This window comes from Saccopteryx leptura, chromosome 7 (assembly GCF_036850995.1).
Source record: "Saccopteryx leptura isolate mSacLep1 chromosome 7, mSacLep1_pri_phased_curated, whole genome shotgun sequence".
NCBI lineage: Eukaryota > Metazoa > Chordata > Mammalia > Chiroptera > Emballonuridae > Saccopteryx > Saccopteryx leptura.
In genome coordinates this window covers 73,072,915-73,096,875 of record NC_089509.1, presented here as the reverse complement: position 1 = coordinate 73,096,875, position 23,961 = coordinate 73,072,915, and the positions used below count along the sequence as shown (strand labels likewise).

General features: G+C 39.1%; 1 protein-coding gene across 1 annotated transcript in view; it reads right to left on the bottom strand.

The window, feature by feature from the left end:
- Nucleotides 1-23,961, bottom strand: part of FAM171B (family with sequence similarity 171 member B) — a 71,670-nt gene that overhangs the window by 13,962 nt on the left and 33,747 nt on the right. Inside the window, exons 2-4 of the mRNA XM_066345356.1 lie at nucleotides 11,825-12,058; nucleotides 6,622-6,714; nucleotides 4,268-4,426 (exon numbers count right to left, since the gene is read on the bottom strand). Coding sequence (XP_066201453.1) covers nucleotides 4,268-4,426; nucleotides 6,622-6,714; nucleotides 11,825-12,058 — 486 coding nt within the window. The remainder of the gene's footprint in view (nucleotides 1-4,267; nucleotides 4,427-6,621; nucleotides 6,715-11,824; nucleotides 12,059-23,961) is intronic.

Here is a 23,961-nt window from a genome sequence, read left to right as displayed (position 1 = left end):
TTAATATTAAATAGATACTAAATTCTCATTTAGGATTTCTGAAATATATCATAAACAAAAACAGGTTATACTTATGTAACACTGACAAATCTATATGAGCCTAGAGATCTAATTCTCTCAGTCTTCGGACTTAAGGTCAGTGGAATGTAACTTAATGATTTTACAAACCTATAAAACTAACAACAAAAAACACACACCTTACTGGTATACCTGAATAACGGTTCTACCATATCACATTATCAATCCAGGTATTGGTCTAAACTTCTCTTTTTCTCAAGAGCATCTGTTTCAAGTACTAAAATCAACAGACTTGATTGTACTCAAAGTTACCTTATGTAAAAAAGCATTCTGATCCAAAGTACAATCTTTAATGCATAATAAGTTTTACAAAGTTACTGCAATATTGTTAGCTCATAAAATTAATAGGCCTTGATATATATTTGATTAATAAAATAGTTATTAATTAAAAAATGTAAACTTAAGACTTCAAAATTAGTATTACAGTATTATTCAGATTTCAAACCTTGAAAAGTAGGGGAAAGGAGATTAGTAGAAGAATTCATTACGCTGCTTGGCCCAAAGTTTTAAAGGTTTTTTTTATTTATTCACTTTTTAGAGAAGGAGGCAGAAAGAGAGAGAGAGAGAGAGAGAAGGGAGAGAGAAGGGGGGGAGGAGCAGGAAGCATCAACTCCCATATGTGCCTTGACTGGGCAAGCCCAGGGTTTCGAACCAGCGACCTCAGCGTTCCAGGTCAACGCTTTATCCACTGCGCCACCACAGGTCAGGCTTGATCCAAAGTTTTAAATTTTTGATTATACATCTTACAGTGTATACCTTCTTAAATATCAGATCTTAAATTTATTATTTGGGTGGGAAGTAAAAATTCCCTGTTTTGTTTTTTGAAATATTAGAATGCCAAAGTTATAAATACACCAGAATATTTACAATGAATTAGATAACGTGATTATAAATAATGTTAAAATATATATTTTCTCCAAGATTTGATCATTTTAGATTTTTCAAGTAATTTACTAAAACAAAAATAGTTGAATGAAGACACTTACTATATATTATTTGCTCTTCGTGGACAGACTTCGGACTCTATGGCTTAAAAGCTAGAGTTTTGTTCACTCATTTAACAAATATTTGCATCACCTACTGGGACCAAACACTCATCTAGGCCCCAAAGATACAGTGAGTACATGATCTCCCACACTGCCTGCAATATGTTTTCCACAATTTCCATTACTATCAAAAATCCTTTTTTCTCCTTTCTTTACTCGTCGTCAGTTTTTCTCACAAACATGACAGAAGGTACCTTATCAGTGCTTTAAGGAAAACCGGGACAGGCAATGTAACTGGTGGTCAGGAAGGCCACTTCTCTGAGAGCAGGTTTGAGCTCTGGCCAACTGAGAAGGCGCCACCCACGCAAACACCTAGAGAAGAGCTTTCCAACAGACAGCAAAACCCCCAAATCAGAAGAGAGTGAGCCACAGAGCTGGAGGCAGCAAGAAGGGGCCACGGGCAGGAGTTGTCACCATCTGGTATTTATCAGTCGTCAGAGAAGGCAACTACTGGCTTACTGAAAATTTTCAATTTAAGTATAAGAAAATTAGCTCTTGCAAACTGCCGGCTGGCTTTCTGAAGTGACTGCCGTTAACTCCATCCCCCCAGCTATGGGCAGTCAGTGGCTTCAGAGACCAAATGCAGCTCCAACTGCCGAGCCGGATACCCCACTACTTGGGATAAAGCAACTCAAAGGAAAAAGGAAGAATGGTACAAGGGGAAAAAGAGACTGAAAGACAACTTTTATTTAAAAAAAACAACTTTCATATTCACAGAACTCTAGAACTGTGCAACCCAAAATAGTAGGCACCTGCATCATGTCACAATTTAAATTTCAGTGACATTCGCAGTGTAGTTTCTCAGCAGGGGTCTTAGGAGATGAGCACCACTGAGGTCAGTTCTGTGGCGACTCCAGCTCACTCTCACTGGACAGAATCAGGCTCAGAGTTGTCTTTGCCAAGACAAAAAAAAAAAAAAGGAGTACTGTATTGATGTACTCTTATGGGTTATTCATTGAGAGCCTGACCTATGTGAGGGTCAAGCTTGCTTCCTGGACCAGCGAGTGCCCCCAAGCAGTCACAGAAGTGTGCACTAGGAAACACAGGCTGGTTACAGAAGAGTCAGGGTCATTGGGCTACGGCACTGAGAGCATCAGCTACAGTGGGTTAAAAAAACCAACGGCCCTGGCCGGTTGGCTCAGCGGTAGAGCATCAGCCCAGCGTGCAGGAGTCCCGGGTTCGATTCCCAGCCAGGGCACACAGGAGAGGCGCCCATTTGCTTCTCCACCCCTCCCCCTCTCCTTCCTCTCTCTCTCTTCCCCTCCCACAGCCAAGGCTCCATTGGAGCAAAGATGGCCTGGGTGCTGGGGATGTCTCTGTGGCCTCTGCCCCAGGTGCTAGAGTGGCTCTGGACGCAACAGAGCGACGCCCCAGAGGGGCAAAGCATCGCCCCCTGGTGGGCATGCCGGGTGGATCCTGGTCAGGCACATGCAGGAGTCTGTCTGACTGCCTCCCCATTTCCAGCTTGAAAAAAGAAAAAAAAAGAAGAAAAAAGAAAAAAGAAAAAAACAACAACAAGGGTTTGGTTGGCCGGCTCAGCAGCAGCATGTCAGCCTTGCCTGTGGAAGTCTTGGGTTCAATTCCAGTCAGAGCACATAGGAGAAGCGACATCTGTCCCCTCCCAACCCAGCCCACAGCCAGGCTCAAATGGTTTGAACAAAGTTGACCCCACTGAGGATAGCTTCATGGCCTTCAGGTGCTAAAACAGCTCAGTTGCTGAGCAGCAGCCCCAGATGAGCAGAGCATCGCCCAGTATGGGGCTTGCTGGGTGGATCCTGGTCAGGGTGCATGCGGGGAGTCTGTCTCTCTGCCTACCCGCCTTGTACCATTTCACTTAATTAAAAAAAAAATTCTATCACTCCTTTAACTGGCAGATCATGATTGCCTTATATAAATATTACTAGTGCTGCTGAATCTGAAAGACATATTTTACTCAGAATAGTACTATATATGAAAAGAAAATTTATAATTCCATATGCTAATCTACAAACTTTTTTATATTTAACAATTTTGAAACTTCTTATCAATTTGATATGAATAAAAAGCTCAAATTATAAAAAGGTATGTGCAAATTTCTTTAAATCAAATTTCCATTTTAAATATATTTTTAATTTGCTAAGTTACACAATTATCATTACTATTTTCTATACTTTTTTTACTTTTAGATAAAAGTATCTTGTAAATTAAATTTTCATTAATTTGAAAGTGTATGCAGAGCCTGATTTGTAGTGGCTCAGTGGATAAGTGTCAACCTGGAACATGGAGTTTGCCTATTCAAAACTCGGGGCTTGCCTGGTCAAGGCACATATGGGAGCTGATGCTTCCTACTCCCCCTTGTCTCTCTCTCTTTCCCCTCTCTAAAATAAGTAAAAAATAAAAAAAATATGTTTTAAAAAAATAGTGCATGCAAAAGACTATTGTGCAATCTGTCTTTCACTGCATAAAAGAGAATTTCTTATAAATATTTTAACAATTAGATTTATGTTTCAAGAGTGACATGTGGCCCGTGGATAAAGCGTCAACCTGGAAAGCTGAGGTCGCCAGTTCGAAACTCTGCGCTTACCTGGTCAAGGCACGTATGGGAATTGATGCTTCCTGCTCCTTCTCCCCTTCGCTCTTTCTCTCTCCAAAAATAAATAAATAGGTTCTGGCCGGTTGGCTCAGTGGTAGAGTGTCGGCCTGGTGTGCAGAAGTCCCGGGTTCGATTCCCGGCCAGGGCACACAGGAGAAACGCCCATCTGCTTCTCCATCTTTCCCCCTCTCCTTCCTCTCTATCTCTTTCTTCCCTTCCCACAGCCAAGGCTCCATTGGAGCAAAGATGGCCTGGGCGCTGAGGATGGCTCCATGGCCTCCGCCTCAGGCGCTAGAATGGCTCTGGTTGCAGCAGAGCAACGCCCCAGATGGGCAGAGCATCGCCCCCTGGTGGGCATGCCGGGTGGATCCCGGTCGGGCGCATGCGGGAGTCTGTCTGACTGCCTCCCTGTTTCCAACTTCAGAAATAAATAAATAAATAAATAAATAAATAAATAAAACCTAAAAAAAAGTGACACGTATCCTCCAAAGCTTAAATGACTATCCAATCTAAGTAACTTTATAGTATTTAATGAAAGATTTATATATATATATAAAAAATGAGACAATACCTGACTTATTAAGAGTAATTTCAGATGTATACAGAAAATTGTCCACTTTCAAAAACTGTTGTAGAACTGTAAGATAGCCTGTAACATTGCTAATGTGATGGCTGTCTGGTAGTTCAATTAAGGCTTTTGAAAACTGAACACTTGGTTGAGATTTGGCATCTGGAAAAAAAAGCACCTTAATTACAAATAAACAAAACAAGTTCATACTAAACACAGTATATTGGCCAGGACATTTACTTTAAAGGAAGCAATTATTATTTCTAAACATTACAACATCGCCTGTAATTATTAAATTTGGAACTGAACAAATAAGTTTACCTTTCTTTACATCATACATATCCTATAGATTGCTTGATTTTGCTGCCAAGAAAATTTTTACCCTTTTTTGGGTTTTATGCTAGGGAATCACATACTGATCATTTAGCCCATATGGTTCACCTGGGGTTTCAATTCCATAACAGAAGTGGAGTTAATGGTGCATAACAGAGCGGGACGAAGCCAATCAAAAGCATCTCGTTATTCTACTGGTCATACTGGTTTGTTCATGATGGGCCTTATGACAACCCTAGTTCATGAGATGCAATGTGAGTTTTGCTTACACATGTAGGGGGAAAATGATTTGCCTTTCCCTCACTGGATTTTATATGACTAGCTGTATGTCCAAGAGTTGCAAAAGCCATCTTCTGACCAAAAGTGAGCTGGTTTGAAAACTGAGACAATATTTAAGGAGTGAACAATTGAGAAATGGAGAAAAACTACTTCTCAATTATTTCAACAGAAGCCCTGATCAAGCCATGTTTAAAGTTGGTCAGAACCCTATACCTATCAATTATTTGAGCAATAAATAAAATGCCTCCTTTGGACTTAAGGTGATTTAGCATTCGGTGTTCAGCAACTTGTAACAGAAAGTGACCTTGCTGATATCCAGTCTTATACTTAAGTGGTTAAGTTCTACTATTAGATAACTAAACATGCATTAAAAATCTTCCAAATGCCAGGCTCTCGATTTACAAATATTATCTCATGTAATAATTTTAGTTGACTATCCACCAATATAATTTATGGAATCAAAATTCTGGCATTATTGATACTTCTGTAATTAACATACCATATTTAACAATTCAAGGATCAACTCAAATCACTAAAACTAAAAATTTTCAGACTTCAGCTTTTGCTTTGTATTTTTTAAGGATCACTGATGAAAGAGAAGGAACCAGCTAAAATTATTAGGATAAAAAATAAGTACTGGTTTTTTAAGTGTTGCATGACAATAAATAATAAAAGAATGTAAGATAATTCTCAAAATCAATGTATAGTTTACTTTTTATATATGAAGCTAGAAAAATAGTATCTACAAAATCACTAAGGGATATAACGAAAAACTATGCATTTATGATATATTATTCTTGCTTGGTCAAACTGAGGACACAATCTGACACCTTCTGATTACTTACAGCTACTATCTGTAACTTACTTTTTACATTATGTGACTTACTTATGCCGAACATCTAAAATTCATACAACCGAAAACATGCACACTAAAGGAAAGTCTAGCTGATCTTCTCTAAGGTTTTGTACTTTCCTGAAATTTCGAACTTCTCCTTTTACCACAAATATATTCACACAGTTTCACTATAAAAAAATGAATACCAAAATCTTAGAAGGAAAAAAATATAAACATTTTATGAAAATGAGGATGTGTAATCCTAAGAAATGAGCTAACTACCATGGTCAGAAACATCCACCCTTTCCTGCTTGGTCTTACCAATACGTCAACTCAGGGAAACAGGGCAGTAAAATAGACCTGAGGGTTCGAGAGGGCTCAGTGTTCTCACAGGGACATGCCAAGGCCTGGGCAGTCTTACCCAGACAAATGAAAGCTCCCCACTGCTTGCAATAGTGGCAAAGGAGTGCCACTGCCCAGTCTCAGGCCTTTCCCGAACAGCAAGGTCAATGCCAGAGGCAGGGATAAAGGTGACCTGCAAATTCAGAAGTTCCAAAGGGCTCAGGCCTTTTACTAATCCAACCACTAAAGCCCAGGGAGAAATGTGATTTGTAAAGAAGTTCAGAAGCTCTCTGCAATCTTCCCAGAAGTCCAGAGGTCTCATTCAGGGGGTTAAAATAGTAAAGGAGAGAATGATTCCTGCTACACAAAAAAATATACACACTACAGATTGATAGTGAAACAAGACTCAGTTCAGAAAAACTTACAGGGAATACTAATCGTCCCTGATCAATCTGGATTTTTTTCACATCATTACAATCAAGACTGATTTATTAGTGAAGAAATATAGTTTGCATAATAATCACTTTAAGTGTTTACTTACTAGCTGAGTAAAATGTGTTACACTTACCAGCTAATTTTCCAGTAATTAAAACAGTGTCTTCAAATAGCCATATATTTGCTTGGTTTTGCGGGAACAGTGAAAGTGTAACTGAAGAATATACTGTGAAATACAGCACAATTAAAATATTTTATTAAACATGGAGGGAAACAGACAAATATAGTTCAATTCCAGCAGGCTCTAAAAAGTGGGAAAAAACAAAATTATTGAAAAAGCAACTCAAGCCTGACCAGGCTGTGGAGTAGTGGATACGTCATACTGGGACGCAGGGGACCCAGGTTCAAAACCCAGAGGTCGCCGGCTTGAGCATGAGCTCATCCGGTTTGAGCACAGTGTTGCTAGCTTGAGCATGGGATAACAGACAGGACCCCATGGTTGCTGGCTCGAGCCCAAAGGCCGCCGGCTTGAAGCCCAAGGTCGCTGGCTTGAGCAATGGGTTACTTGCTCTGCAGCAGCCCCCTGATCAAGGCACATATGAGAAAGCAATCAATGAACAACTAAGGAGCCACAATGAAGACTTGATGCTTTTCATCTCTCTCCCTTCCTGTCTGTCCCTATCTGTCCCTCTCTCTGACTCTGTCTCTGTCAGGAAAAAAAAAGTCAACTCCAAGAAAGGTTGAATGGAAAATCTGATGGAGGGGGAAAAAAGTTCACAAAAGAATTAGAAAAGATTGGATATCCCTATTTTAGTTTACTAATCTTTTCTATTTCATACTATAGTTTGCCACGATAACTAATTATGTCCTCTAACTAGCCCCAGATACATATAGTCAAGTTAAATACTTGAACAACCTCCTGCTCTTTTTTTTATAGAACTGTTACTTACTTGGCCCCTCTTATAATTTTTAAAAATATTTTTCTTGGCTCCATGACTCAAGGTTCTCTAAAACAGAGACTACATACATCCATGCTTCCTTTTTGACGTCCCATGTAAAGGTGCAATGCTCTTCTGCACACAGTATGGTTTGCCAAACAGATTCTAAGTTGGCAAAGGAGGAAATAGCTTAAAACGCAAAATGATTCCTAGTAGTTGTAACTCAGGATGGGGCTGAACCAGCCTACAAGAGGAGGCACCTGAAGTAACTGATGGACGGAGCAAGAGCAGATCACCGGAAGATATTATTTTAAGCTCAGGAGTAAGAAGCTGGGATAAAAGACCATCATGTTACAAGCAAGAACAAATCAGCTTACCAATCCTGCAAAAAAAAAATGTTTTGAGGAATTACACAAACCATGAATTCTCATTATCTCTCTCTGGTACTTAAAGTTAATAGAAGATAAAACACATTGCATGGAAATTTTAAAAAATATTTTAAGATATTTCCAAGAGATTTACTGGAAAAGATAAGATAAAGTATAGAATGATGTATGGTGGATATAAAATGAAATACACTTTTCTTCTACAAAAGGAAAAGAGGACTACTTACCACATTAAAATATCATTTCAATGCAGAATACATTAACATTTAGACTGATTAATGGATTCATCAGATCAAAAGGAGGTGACAGGATAGTAGAGTGGACCTGGAGATGATTCTAATTAGGGCAATATCCCGAATTTGGATACTGTGTTGGTAAAAGGCAGCTTAAAAAGGATAGTTCTAACAGCTTTTTAAGGTCACATATTTTATTTCTTGGAAGTATCAAGATTTACTCAACCACTACACTAACAGTGTATATTTAGACTATATCCATTCTCACCACTACAAAACTAATATTTAAATCAAATTCCTTGTGCATGAGTATCTGTCAATTTTATTTGTATGTCTGTTTTTAGGACAAATTACTAACAGTGGAATACTGGGTCAAAGATTATAAAGATTTGAAAGACACTGACACACATTTTAAAATTATTATACAAATAATTTTTCTGATTTGTACTCTCACCAACAGTGTTTGAGAATTCTGATCCTGTCTTACTCCATCAGTATCGAGTATATTCACTTTTTTAAAACTTCTCATTGCCTATTAAGGATATCACCCCTGCCTGACCAGGCGGTGGTGCAGTGAATGAGAGTGTTGGCCCAGGTCGCTGATGACCCAGGTTTAAAACCATGAGGTCGCCAGTTTGAGCACAGGGTCCCTGGCTTAAACATGGGCTCACAGACATGACTTCATGGTTGCTGGCTTGGGACACTGGCTTGAACCCAAGGTTGCTGGCCTGAGCAAGGGGTCACTGGCTCGGTTGGAGCCCACTGGTCAAGGCACGTATGAGAAAGCAATCAATGAACAACTAAGGTGCCACAACTACGGGCTGAGGTGTTTCATTTCCCTCCCTTCTTGTCTGTCTGTCCCTCCCTCGCTCTCTCTCTCTCACTCTAAAAAGGATATCACCCCTTATTGTTTCGTATATGTTCCTACCTTCTCATTTGCCTTTAATTTATATTTTCTGATATCCAGTTGCTTTTGAAAAATATGGTCAAATCTACTTTTTATGACATTTTTCATTAAGTTTAATCAGATCAGCCTAATAAAAATCAAATCACTTATCATTTTCTTATATTTAGTATGATCAGGTTTTCCACATTTGAACTCAGAGCAATGTATTTTGGAATATGGATCCAAACTAATTTACTCTAAAAAGTTAACCAAAATATCCTAGTGCTATTTATTGATATTGCCTTTTCTCAATGATTTATCATGGTACCTACCTTATCATAGATTACTTATCATAGATGAGTATCAGATTTGTACCACAGTACAATATCATATAGTTTTAATTTTGTATCTATATAACAGTTTAATTATCTGGAATGACAAATTACCTCTAGCAAATTGTTTTATAAAACAAGATTTCCAGCCCAGGCCAGTTGGCTCAGTGGTAGAGCGTCGGCCTGGCATGCGGAAGTCCTGGGTTCAATTCCCGGCCAGGGCACATAGGAGAGGCGCCCATCTGCTTCTCCACCCCTCCCCCTCTCCTTCCTCTCTGTCTCTCTTTTCCCCTCCCGCAGCCAAGGCTCCACTGGGGCAGAGTTGGCCCAGGCGCTGGGGATGGCTCCATGGCCTCTGCCTCAGGAGCTAGAGTGGCTCTGGTTGCAACAGAGCGACGCCCCGGATGGGCAGAGTATCGCCCCCTGGTGGGCGTGCCGGGTGGGCGCAAGCGGGAGTCTGTCTGACTGCCTCCCCGTTCCCAGCTTCAGAAAAATAAAAAAATAAAAAAAAGATTCCTAAGATGAGTAGATTAAGAAGATGTGGTAAATATATACAATGGAATATAACTTGGCCGTAAGAAAAGAATGAAATCTTACCATTTGCAATGGACAACACGGATGGACCTAGAAAGTATTATGCTAAGTGAATAAGTCAGAAAAAGACAACTACCATATGGTTTCACTTATACGTGGACTCTAAAGAACAAAATAAACAAAATAAAAACAGACTCACAGATACAGAGAACACAGAGGGTTATCAACTTTGGGGTGAGGGGGGGAGTAAGAGAAAGAAAAGTGAAGAAATCAAGAAGTACAAACTGGTGGTTACAAAACAAGGATGTAAATTACAACCTAGGGATATAGCCAATAATATTGTAATAGCTATGTATGGTTTTAGGTGCTAACTGAATTATCAGGAGGGTCACTGTAAATTGTATGATTGACTAACCACTATGCTATACATCTAAAACTAATATAAAGTAATACTGAATGTCAACTGTAATAACATTTTAAAAATAAAGATCAATAACAGCAGAAAAAAAATAAAACAAGATTCCCAGGAATTTTCATTTATTCTTCAAAATAGTATTTTTAAAGTTGAAACTATTCACATTCAAGACTTTTGCCAAGTATTTTTTAATATTAAATCTATAAATTAATTTGTGAAAAATTGAAATCTTAGTATTCAAGCTTTCTAAGAAAAATACAGTGTTTTTCCAGTTATTCAGGGCTTTAGTTTATTTGGATTTGTTGTTGTTTTTTAGGCCTATTAGTAAGATTTGATAGTTCTATTTTTCCCACACAGTTATTTCACTTTTTCTTGAGGGGGAGTTCTCAGAATATATTTTTTTGTTGTTGTTGTTGTTCTTATTGTTCTAAGAGGGAGCTCTTGTCATTATTTTCCCTAACTGGTTATTACTTCTGGTGCATAACAATGTGTTTATTGTACCAATGCTAATTTTGTAATCAGTAACTGCAGACATTCTATTATTACTGTCCACTTGGGAGCATGACCACAGCCTCACAGCCAGGTTCCCTGAATCCATTTTACCCTGCTGTCAGCCTCTTGATTATGTATGCTGTTAAGTAAATTCAGTTTCCAAATAACTTTTACTTGTTGTGCTCAAGGAATCTGTAATAACTACCCTGTTATTTAGCACAAAAAATCTGCAACACTTATCTCACCTTCGAGGACATTCTTTCATCACCTGGCCCCGCTCTACCCAGCCCACCCTCCTTCTCAGCCATCCCTGGGGCATGCAGGCCTTATACCACAGCTTTGCTCGGAATTCCTTCAGGCCTCTGTAGCAGGAAAAAGGCCCTCATGTTCCTTTCAAACTGGCATTCCTTTCGAACCTACTGTATATTGACTTCAGAGAGAGAGTCTCATTTTCAGTTTACCAGAATAAGAGATTCCCAGAGCAGGTCCTGGCCGGTTGGCTCAGTGGTACAGCGTCGGCCTGGCATGCAGGAGTCCCGGGTTCGATTCCCGGCCAGGGCACACAGGAGAAGCGCCCATCTGCTTCTCCACCCTTCCCCCCCTCCTTCCTCTCTGTCTCTCTCTTCCCCTCCCGCAGCCAAGGCTCCATTGGAGCAAAGTTGGCCAGGGCACCGAGGATGGCTCTATGGCCGTGGTTCTCAACCTGTGGGTTGCGACCCCGGTGGGGGTCGAACGACCAAAACACAGGGGTCGCCTAAAGCCATCGGAAAATACATATTTATTGTACAATACATTTTTAAATAAAATATGTATTTAAATATGTATTTAAATAAAATATGCCTATGGCCTCTGCCTCAGGCAGCTAGAATGGCTCTGGTTGCAGCAGAGCAGCGCCCTGGATGGGCGGAGCATCGTCCCCTGGTGGGCGTGCCGGGTGGATCCCTGTCGGGCGGATCCCTGTCGGGCGCATGTGGGAGTCTGTCTGACTGCCTCCCCGTTTCCAACTTAAGAAAAATACCAAAAAAAAAAAAAAAATACCAAAAAAAAAAAAGAGAGATTCCCAGAGCAGAGGAAAACTTATGTATAGTAAATAAAGGCAAACACTGCCTAAGTTGCTTACTTGGCATTTTTCCGGTCTTCCAAGGCAGAGGTGTCAACACATAGCCATCTTTGTAAGCAACAATGGTTAAGCTGAGTCCTAGTTTATAGGGAACTCTTATCAATACTGCTCCATTGTTTTTAGTTACTGTGGAATTTGTCTTCGTGAAATTCACAAACACTTCTACAACTGCTTGATTCAGGTACTGGCGACTAATGATGTCATTCACCTGGACTTTCAGCATAAATACAGATACTGGAAGAGAAAAAAACAGAAATGGCAGCATGTTAGATCCTAGAATACATATGTCACTACTCTTTATAATGGTTTTCAGGCATCTGAGTTATAATACAAAACTGCTGTTAATGTAGAAAATACATATTTATGGTGGATCAATAGAAAGTGGTATAAAAACATTACAACAAATTCATTATTTTTCTTAAAACTGAATTTGAATTTATGATTAGTAAGGCACGGTAATATTCCTCCATTTTTTCTTCCAATTAAAAGGAAAAAGGAGGGCAGAAAATAAGAGGAAGACAGAGGTTCTCTCTTCAGGAAAATACATTTTTACTTTGTTTCACTAATTCTAATGCTATCAAGTTACATAGATTTAACATTAAATCAGAATTCAAGTTCTTAGAATGAAATGGCTTCTAACCAAATCAATCAATCAGTGCATAGCTAGCTTCACTATTTGGTTCTGGAAAGCATGGGTATTTTTCAGATCCAAACATACAATATCAAACAAAAATATTTCCTACATAAACAAAAAGCATTATCTATTAAATAAATGAGAAAACAGTAACATAACAGATTAAAGAAAATGAGAAACTAAAGCTTCTTTCTACTTAAAACTCCAGCCTTACTCCACAAGCACAAGTCCTGACAATGTGTTCGTGGATTTACCAGTAACAGTCTCTAACTTTAATACAGAACTTGTATCACCAGGGGAATGGCCTTGGAACACCTTTAACAAAGATGCATTCACTTCCACTAGAAATGGGCTTCGGAGCCATTGAAGGTCCATCTCTGTCATCCCTAGATGTGAAGGTCCATCTCTGTCATCCCTAGATGTGTGCCCTTGCTGTGTTACCTAAGTCCAATTTCTCACCTGTAAAACTGAGAGCACATGACTATATTACAGAGTAAATAAAATGAAATAATGTAAATAATGTTTGCTTGTCATTTAATATTATTAATAATAAATTAGAGACCACAAGCATTTGAGCACATCAATAAAAAATGCTTCATAAGGAGTCAAGTGCTACAAACTTGCATAAAAACATTATTACTCAAAATAATGTTTAGTAAGAACAGCACATCAGGTGAAAACAGAAATCCCAGTCAACACTGATTTAGCCACAAGAAGATCACTACGAAATTGTTATTATGCCTTATCTACCCTAACTTTGTTAAAATAAACTAGACTTTAAGTTGCTTTTGGAACAAAAAAAATTTTTTTAATACAAATAGAACCACTGTAACAACTGCCCAGTCCTAGTAAGGAACAATCCTGCAAGTGAGACAAGAACTCGGTTCCTTACAAGAATCTAAAATGAGGTTAAATGTTATCCAAATATGAGTCTTTATATATTACACTCAAACATATTTTTAGTGTATTTCTTTTTTTTTTTTTTTCATTCATTTTAGAGAGGAGAGGGAGAGACAGTGAGAGAGAGAGAGAGGAGAGACAGAGAGAGAGAAGGGGGAGGGAGGAGCAGGAAGCATCAACTCCCATATGTGCCTTGACCAGGCAAGCCCAGGGTTTCGAACCAGCGACGTCAGCATTCCAGGTCCATGCTTTATCCACTGCGCCACCACAGGTCAGGTCTGTATTTCTTATATGTAATAATAATTACCATATTTCCCCATGTATAAGACACACCCTTTTTCAAAAAATTTGGGGTCTAAAAACTGGGTGCGTCTAATACAGTGGTTGTAGATTTTTTTACTTGCATTTCCAGCATTTTCGTGCTTGTTTCTGCACTCTTTGTTAAAGACAGTGATTCATCATCAGGATAAGGTAATGGATGCGACTTTTGACAGTGCTGAGGAGTTGTATAAATTTTCTGATGAATAAAACTTGAATTCATTAACTTTATGCAATACATTTTTTTTTTTGCAAATTTTGGGCCCCAAAATTAAGGTGTGTCTTACACATGGGATCATCTTATACATGGGGAAATACGGTATAATTACAATAAGAATTAAAGTGGTTGGCAGGTTAAAGAGCCAGGCATTCTCTTAAATGCATCGCTCCATTTACTCTTCAGAAAACCCTCAGTAGAGAGATACTATTGTTTTCTTCATCTTATATATATATATTGGTAACTGCAGTTAAGAGGTTTGTAAATCAGTCATGGCCAAACCATAGTAGGTAGAGGAAGCAGGACACAAACTCAGGGCTGTCTCTCTGCAAAGCTTGTGCTCTTAAACCACCGCACTACATTTGCCTGATTCTAGTCTTAAAAGCAACTTGAGCCTGACCTGTGGTGGCACAGTGGATAAAGCCTCGACCTGGAATGCTGAGGTCGCCGGTTCAAAACCCTGGGCTTGCCCGGTCAAGGCACATATGGGAGTTGAAGCTTCCTGCTCCTCCCCCCTTCCCCTTCTCTCTCTCTCTCTCTCTTTCTCTCTCTTCTAAAATGAATAAACTAAAAAACTAACTAACTAACTAACTAAGAACGTGGGAAGAATTAATTGGCAAAAGGGGAGGATCATATCCTAGACAGTCATATCTTAAAAAGAGGCCCTATTAGTCAGTCTGAATAAACGTTCATTTCCAGGACAATAATCTTGTATATATTATGGAGAATAGATTACAACACCAAAATATAGATAACTGAAGTTTATCCACACTTCTGCTTTCTTGGCATTTTAACAATAGACAGCCTTGTGGGAGATTAAATTATTTGTGAGTAGTCACTGCTATCATTACTTTTAATAGCTAAATTTAGAAGCATCAGGTACTAACAGGTCAATTAAGCCCTGGCCTTAATTCCAACTATTCCTCACATTATTTCAGTCTTTTCTCATCATATCGCAGTTCAATTCATTACTATGACTTCACTAAAATAAATAAAATCATGTTTGTAACCATTTAAAGTCAAAATATGAAAAGGGCTGGGAATAAATATATATATGTCCTTGGTATCAAGGGACATTTTTTTTTTTTTTTTTAAGGTGAGAGGAGAGGAGATAGTGGGGCAGACTCCTGCTTGTGCCCCGACCGGGATCCACTGGGCAATCCCGTCAGGGTCTGATGCTCAAGTAGGAGATTTTTTTTTTTTAGCTCCTGAAGCTGTACCGCTTTGATGGAGCTATCCTCAGCACCCCGGCCCACTCCCCGGCCCATTTCTGGATTAATCAAGCCACTGGCTGCGGGAGGGGAAGGGAGATAGAAGGGGGAGAGGGAAGGGTGGAGAAGCAGATGGTCACTTCTCATGTGTGCCCTGACCGGGAATCAAACCTGGGACGTCCATATGCCGGGCCAATGCTCTATCCACTGAGCCACTGGCCAGGGCCGACAAAAAAAAAAATCTTAACACACCTTTGTGAAATATGGAATATCAAGTTCATTTTACCAAAGAAGAAATAAGAATTCACACAGGTGATGCAAACTACTCCAAGTGTCACGGATACAAAAAATCCCTGTGAATGACTGCAAAACCATCTTTACACCATGATACAGTGACTTCTGGGGTCACTACTAAAATTAATTCAATTAATTAATTGACTTGTTCTCACCATTGAGAACTTAAATTCTTATATTACCGCAATTAAAAAGATGGAAAAAAGTGTCCCCATAAACATATACTGATGCCAAGCCATGGCTTTAAACTCCAATGGGAAATTTAACTCATGGGGAAAAAGGAAAAGGTTGTAATATACATGACATGATGGGTTCCTAAACCCAATGTACTCGAGTAGGTCCACTTAGTACAGAAAACGATTTATATGTAGATGACAAGTAGCTGCTGCTCAATTCAAAGTACTGTTCCTCCAGCCACCTGCCTGATTCCCTAGACAATATTTATTGAGCCACTGGCATAAAACATCTAATGTAGGTCCGACCAATTTTGTCAGTACCTCCAAATGTGAGTAAGATACAGAGGCTAATAGAAAATGAAAACAAACACAACAAAATATAAAGAAAAAGAAAGACACGCAAAGACTAATGGCTGCTGGAGCTGAACCATCTTAGAAAGTCTGACCTTTTACCCACGAGGTTTCCAGCGTTTTACCGGTCCCTCTCCTCCACAGGCTAGGTGGTGAGCCCTGCTTGCTGCCTGTGAACTGTAGCATAATCCCTCCCACAAGTCCCTTGACGTCTTCTAACCAGAGTCGGATTCTGTTGCCTGCTTCCAAAGCAAGAACTTTAATGATCGGTACAACTTAAATACAGGGTTTGGGCTGGACTACTCTCTTACTGAGAGAGGGCAATGGAAAGAAGGATAATGATATTCAGTGGAGTCTGCACTTACAGTGGCTCCTTCAACAGCACATTCAGGAATGGAACTCAATAGGGAATTTTTATTAATCCATTTGCTGCAAAGATTAATTTCAGAAATTCTCAGAGCCTTTGGATTTGTGGACAAACTCGAATGTGTAATAACATATTAAGCTAAATTTGTTTTTTGGGGTTTTTTTAAAAACATTTTAAAATTTTTTAATAAAATAAAATAGAGCCTGTCATCATAAGTACTCAGTAAGCATTAGCCGTTATTTTATATTCCTTAGTTCTCTCTGAAAGATCTATATTGCAAGTCATTCATAAATTTATCAAAATCTAGTCTTAAGCCTGTGTATTTTTTTTCTCGTTTTAAAAATTAATTTTAATGGGGTGACATTGATAAATCAGGATACATATGTTCAGAGAAAACATCTCTAGGTTATTTTGACATTTGATTATGCTGCATTCCCATCACCCAAAGTCCAATTGTCTTCTGTCACCTTCTAAGTGGTTTTCTTTGTGCCCCTCCCCACCCCAACCCCTTCCCTCTCCTCCCCCCTACCCCTGGCCAGTTGGCTCAGTGGTGGAGTGTCAGCGCAGTGTGTGGATGTCCCAGGATCAATTCCTGGCCAGGGCACACAGAAGAAGTGCCCATCTGCTTCTCCACCCCTACCCCACCCCTCTTGTCTCTGTCTTTCTTTCTTATTCTTTCTTTCTCTCTCTCTCCCTCCCTCCCTCCCCCACCACTGCCGCCCCCTCCTGTAGCCATGGCTCATTTGGGGGGAGTAGGCCCTGGGCAATTAGGATGGCTGCATGGCCTCTGCCTCGGGTGCTCTAAGAGCTCGGTTGCTGAGCAACAAAGCAACACCCCAGATAGCCAGAGCATCACCCCCTACTGGGTTTGCTGGGTGCATCCAAGCTGGGGGCACTTGAAGGAGTCTGTCTCTGCCTCCCCTCCTCTCACTGAATAAAAAAAATAAAAAAAACTCTACATAGCCATCTGTTTCATCTTTGTACAAGTACAATTACCAAAATAAGACACACTAAAATCTCCTGACATTCTGAAGCTGGGTTTGTTTTTGTTTTCCAAAATGTTTTCTAATCCAATATGGATGATTTTATTTTTTTCACATGTAATAATACCATAAATTTGATGAGAAAAGTAAATACCGAAGTCAGAAAAAACCAATTCACAAAAGTCAAATCTCGGCTAACAAAATCAGTCTTCCACTCTGAGGAGGTCTCCTATACCTGTATAGTAGATCACCATACAGACAGGCACAATGACGGCCTGAGCAGACGCATCCTAGCTAGCTCAAGCTGAAAAAAATCTATTGATATCTGTGTGATACACACACACAAAACACATGGTCTAAGTAGGGCTAGAAACTTTACTCAATGACACAACAATGAAATTGCCCAGGTTCATCCTAACACAACCCTGCAAGGCATTTCCCCTAATATATGGCAAGAAAACTGAAGCTAAAATTGCAGTTAAAAAAAACAGGAGACTAACTCATCTGATTCCAAGTCCCAAGCATGTTATCCACACACCTCTCATTGAAAAACCTTAGGAATTGGGTTTTCATCATAATTTACTCCCTTACATGCAGCCTCCCAGCCTCCCAGCCAGCACTGAGTGGGAAATGCTCATTCGCTGACCCTCCAGGCTCTCACCCTCATTCCTCAGTCTGGTTTGTGTGGCCCCAGTACAAAGAGCAGCGAAAACAGCATTAAAAACGAAACAAAAATATGACACTAGGCTGAAAGCCTGAGTAAAACAATAAAACGGGAACAAACAATTCTTTTTTCTTAAAATAAAAGAAAGGTTAAAAAGAATTAAACCTGCCCATGACTTAAAACAGAATGCTTCGGACTTCTGTGATGTCAAGAATTTCACCAGGTAAACAAGTCTGGCGACCAGAAGCCACATATATCTATAACAATACCCCTTGCTATTTGTCACCTCCAACAAAAATACTTTAGCATTTAGACTGGGCAGAATCTGTGATTAAATATATGATTTTCAACCAGAGGTGCTTTTGTCTCCATAATCTGCCTACTTTTTCCCATTGTATTTTTAGCTGTCTATGCATATATTATTTTCTCTGTCACTAAATTATAATCATTATGTCTTGCCTACATAATCTTCTTTTCAATATGTCACCACTGGTTTAAAAATGGTTCAATATTAAATGATTTCAACTGCACCCTTAGAAAACATATAATCTAAATGTTGAGAGAAATTAAGTAAAAATACACATCAATGAGGAAGGTCCTAAAGTTGTGGAAAGATTTAAATCTTTAGCACATAATTACAAGTGGTGTTAAGTAGTGAAAAACACTAAAATTCAAAAGGTAGCAATAAACAGGTATACAGAAATGTTCTTGAAAAAGGTTATCAGAACTAACAGTATATTATGATTTTGTCATAGGACCCACATATGTAACTCAGAGAAGAAAGGATTGAAAATATATTGCTAATTATTACTTGGACCAGTGGTCCCCAGCCTTTTTTGGGCCACAGACCGGTTTAATGTCAGAAAATATTTTCACGGACCAGCCTTTTAGGGTGGGACGGATAAATGTATCACGTGACCCAGGCAAACATCAAGAGTGAGTCTTAGACAGATGTAACAGAGGGAATCTGGTCATTTTTAAAAAATAAAACACTGTCCAGACTTAAATATAAATAAAACGAAAATAATGTAAGTTATTTATTCTTTCTCTGCGGACCAGTACTGGTCCGCGGCCCCGGGGGTTGGGGACCACTGACTTAGACAACATTAAGAGCTTGAAGTGGGATAAACTAATAAATTACAATCTGACTTCTTTACAAGAGAACCTGACATCGTCCTATTATGTTGCTACCATTACATAGGTTTCCACTATGCCCATGGAGAAACTACCTTCTTGTCACATTTCTCTACAAAAACCAGCTTTCTTTTCCAATTTGTTTTAAGCATCTACAATAATTTCATTTGCTATATACAGCAAAGTTTTTCCTCTCTAGAAATATAATGCTAAATATATACTAGGTATATAAAGCTTATAAATAATAGATCAAATTTTAAAATATTTCAATAATAAATGAATTTTTAAAACTACATTGAGGTTTATGCATTCTGATGAGAACTAGAAAGAATGAGCAGTGGGATGAAATAGATAGTTGGGAACAATTAGAAGGTTCACCTACATTAATTCACCCAACAAATGTTTACTGACTCCCTACTTTTGGCAAGATCTGCACTAGCTAGATATTAAGGAAATACAGACATTAATAAGACACAGTCTTAACTTGAAAACTTTATTCTGAGGAAGCAACATGTGAAAAAAACAGAATTATCTGATAATACCATAAAAGAGGTTCTTCAAAAGCAATATTGAAACACAGACAAGAACTTTTTATAGTACCTAACAGTCTTCCATAAAATTAGGTAGAAACTAATTCAGAATCAAAATGTGTAACAATACCTATAATACATATCAATCTCAAAGAGGAATGCCTGTACTCAATATTCATTGTAGCATTATTTGCAATAGCCAAGGTAAATATATATAAATATAATGGGCTGTTATGCAGCCTTAAAAGGAAGAAAATACTGACATTTGTATCAACATGGATGTACCTGAAGGACATTATGCTAAGTGAAATAAGCCAGACACAGAAAGACAAATGATATATGATCTCGCTAATATGTAGAATCTAAAATAGTCAAACTCATAGAAGCAGAGAACAGAATGGTGATTGCCAGGGGATGGGGGAGGGGGCAGTGGGGAGATGATGGTCAAAAGTTGTGAAGTTTCAGTTATGCAAGATGAATAGGTACTGGTAATCTACTATGCAGCACAGTGCAGACTGCTAACAATACTGCATTATCTACTTAAAATTTCCTATGAAGGCAGATCTTACTTAATTGTTCTTACCACAAAATAAATAACAACAGGCACAGGAGGAGGCTATGGGAGGTGATGGATATGCCTATGGTCTTGACGGTGGTGATAGTTCACACATATGGACTTTACCCCCTAAACCATCAATTTCTATACATTAAATATGTACCGCTTTTTACATGTCAATTAAGTTGTTTTTTTTTTTAAATAAGTATTGAAATGTGGATCTAATCTACTTTGGAAGTAGTTCACACTAAATTTTTTTAGCAGGAAGAATACCAGTATTTTGAGGTCAGGTCTCCAAATGTCCTGCACAGTCTCGTTTCCCACGATCTGACTTTTTATGGTGAGAACCCGAAAGATGCTAAATTTCTGGCTATGAACCAAATCAAGCTTTACTGGGGGCACTGAGAGACCTAGTTCACTCCGTATCCACCATTTTCATATAAGATATTCAGTCACAGCAATCTCAGTTTACAGCTAGCTATGCAAATATCTTAACATATAAACAGAAAACATCTGGTTCCAAATTTAAATGTCTATTTATTAAAACTTTTAATAAAGAAATAACAATCATGGTTTCACTAAGAGAATAGCAATTAATTCCCAAGTCTTTTTAGCCTTGCATTCAAAAATCTAAGATCTGGCCACTTCCCTTTCCAGCCTTATCTAATCATACCCTTTCATCAAGGACTGGCTAATGCTAACCTGCTGGCCAACTCAGATCCACTGTCTATTTTTGTAAATAAAGTTTTATTGAAACACTGCCACATTATTCATTTATGTATTGCCTATGACTGCCTTTGCTGTGACAGCAGAGTTGATAATTGCACCAAAGGCCATATGACTTGCAAAATTATTCACTACCTGGCACTTCACAGAAAAAGTCTGCTAACATCCGCTCTGTACTGGCACATAAAGAGGTCACTGGTCACTATATAAGATCCACCCACTTTCCTGCTACAATATTTCATTCTTTTATCTGAAAAGTACGTTTTTTCATCTTTATCTGTCAAAATTGTAACCCATACTTCAAAGTGTAGCTCAAATGCCCCCTCTTCAAATAAATTTGCCCTTACCCCAGGCAGATGGGGTCTTCTCTTCTGTACTGACTGGTCTGTGGCACATGATATATGCCAGTGTGTTTACTTTTCTGGGTATTTGTCTCCTCTCTCCACAAAAATAAACTTCTTGATAGCCAGTGTTGCTTCGAATGCAGCCAGTGTTCTGTCAGATATTAGTAAGGTGTTTAATGTGCAGATAACAGATGAATGAAAAAGCAGTGAGGAAGGAGGGTAGGAAGAAGAGATGAGTAGGAGAAGAAGAGAGAAGAAATGAAGGGAAAGAGGTAGAGAAAGAAGAGATCAGAAATGGCTAAGCACCCTGTAGAACGGTAGGACATTCAACCCATTTGAAGTTGCAGCCAGCTTGCTATCACTAGTATTCACCGCAATTTTGAGCTTAATCCCATAGTTGCTGGTGAGAAATATTTTAAATTTTTTTTGCGTTTGGAAATTAATATGACTTCCCTTCTTTTTCACAATAATATTTAACTTGGGAGACCTGGCTAGGTGGTAGCTCAGATTACCATCCCAATACGCCAAGGTTACAGGTTCAATCCCTGGTCACGGCACACTCAAGAATCAACCAATGACTACATAAATAAGTGGAACAACAAATCAATGTTTTTCTCTCTCCCTCCTTCCCTACCTCCTTCTTTCTAAAATCAATAAGTAAAAACTTTTTTAAAAAGAATATTTAACTTGTAAGTTTTGACTCAAGAATACATACTTAGCAAAATCTGCTAAGTAAATATATATAATGCAACTGTATTACAGCAAAAATTAAATTTTAATAATTTACTTTTACTATTACAAAACAATACCAATAAAGTTGTTTTACAATTCTTTCTCCTGCGGTACCAGCACAATCTCCCTATTTAGTAGGAAGGAGGGCTGAAAGTTTAGAAAAGAGTAAGGACAATAAAGGAACTTATACAGAGAAAAGGCCATATTGTTCTACGTTCTTCAGAACAGAAGCAGAGTGGAAAGGCCTTCAACAGTTTAATCTTTACAGCATTCAAACATGGGCACACCCCCTCCTTCTTTTCAAGGAATGAAAGGGTGCTGAACTAAAGGGAAAAAAACACAGTCAAGTAGAAAAGCCTCCTTTCCACTGTTCAAGCAGCAGACTGAACCCAAAATTCTTACTGGCTTTCAAGTTTAAAAGAAAAATAAAATCAGTGCCTGTCTGAAACAAAACAAATTTACTTGCAGTAAGTTAGTGTTCATTACTAAGAAAATGTCACATCTAAGAAGACTTGAAATAAAATAAGGACATGATCTCCAAAGGTGAAAAATGTTATGGTGCAAATAAAATACACATTTTCTCCATTAGGATGAGAGGTTTTACTTAAATGCAAGTGATTCACCAGAACTAGTGAAATGAGTAACATAAAAAAAGAGTGCTTTTATAACTTAAGAATGAGCACTTTGCAGTCAACTCAACAGGGAACAAGTGAGAGAGCCGAGACCAGCACTTGGACTGCTCCTTCCTGCACATCCACAGGGCCCCTTCCCCTCAATGCAAATGAACCAAACTCAGGCTCTTAAAACATATTGTCCAAGTTCACTCCACAGGCATTTATGGTCCTGATTTTTATCTTTTTGTTCCAGTCTTTTCTCCTCTTTTAGAATCACAATTATTCATTCACTCACAGATGTAGTCAACATTTATTTAGTACTCTATAACACAGGCTTTATAAAATACAGAGCAACAGAAGAACCTACAGCCCCAGCTAGGGAAAGAACCTCTTTTTAAGTATTTGAGAAAGCATTGGTCCGGCTGCCATGGCGGTACTGGGCACCTACCTCAGACTGAGGTGGACGGGAGGGCTCCTCTGTGGAAGAAAAACCAGAACGGGGTTTTGAAGGAGGAGGCTGGGGCAGGTCTGACTGGTACAGCCCTCTGAAACCAGAATTCAATCCCTGTCAGTCATCCTTTCAGCTCAGCTTGGCCACGACCTCCACACTGAGGCCTTCTCAGGCTCTCCACACCTGGTTTTGGGGCACAGGGTATAGTGAGGGATGGAGAAACTGGTTTTCCTCTTCCTTTGTATGATACATCAGAGCTCAGCTCAGTTATCAGGGTTAGGCTTGGCATCACAGATGAAAAAAGGACAGAAGGAAGTGAGATTTCATTTTCTGAGAAAACTCAGCAAAATCTTGTAAAGACTGAGAAAGGAACAATGAGGTTAATAAGACGGTGTGAAGACTGACAGAAATAAAAACCAGTGAGCTGAGAAAACTGAGAAGCAAATTTGGAGGAAGACGGGAATTTCACATTTCATCCAGGAGTGCATGCTAACAGACAACACGGTCTCCCCTCAGGGTCCTTGTCTGATGATGCCCCCCCACCACGGCATCTCTGCGCTCACCCCCAACTCTGCCCTCACTCCTGATCCACCCAGGCCCCTTGCACTTCCCTGAGCACGCCAGGCACGTTCCCACCTCTGGGTCTTTGCACAGGCTGTTCCTGCTGCCTAGAATTCTCTTCCCCCAGATATCCAAATAATTGACTCCCTCACCTCCTTAAACTCTTTTCAAAATTAAACTTCCTTTATGAGAGGGAGAGAGAGAAGGAGAGGGGGAGGAGGAGAGAAGAGGAGAGGAGGCAGGGAGTAAAAAGGGACAAATATACAGGAAGAGAAAATTATTTGATTGTTTGGTGGTGGGCACATAACACAATCAGCAGTTCACATGCTATAGAGATGTTCACCTGAAACCTATGTACATTAATTGTTCAATGT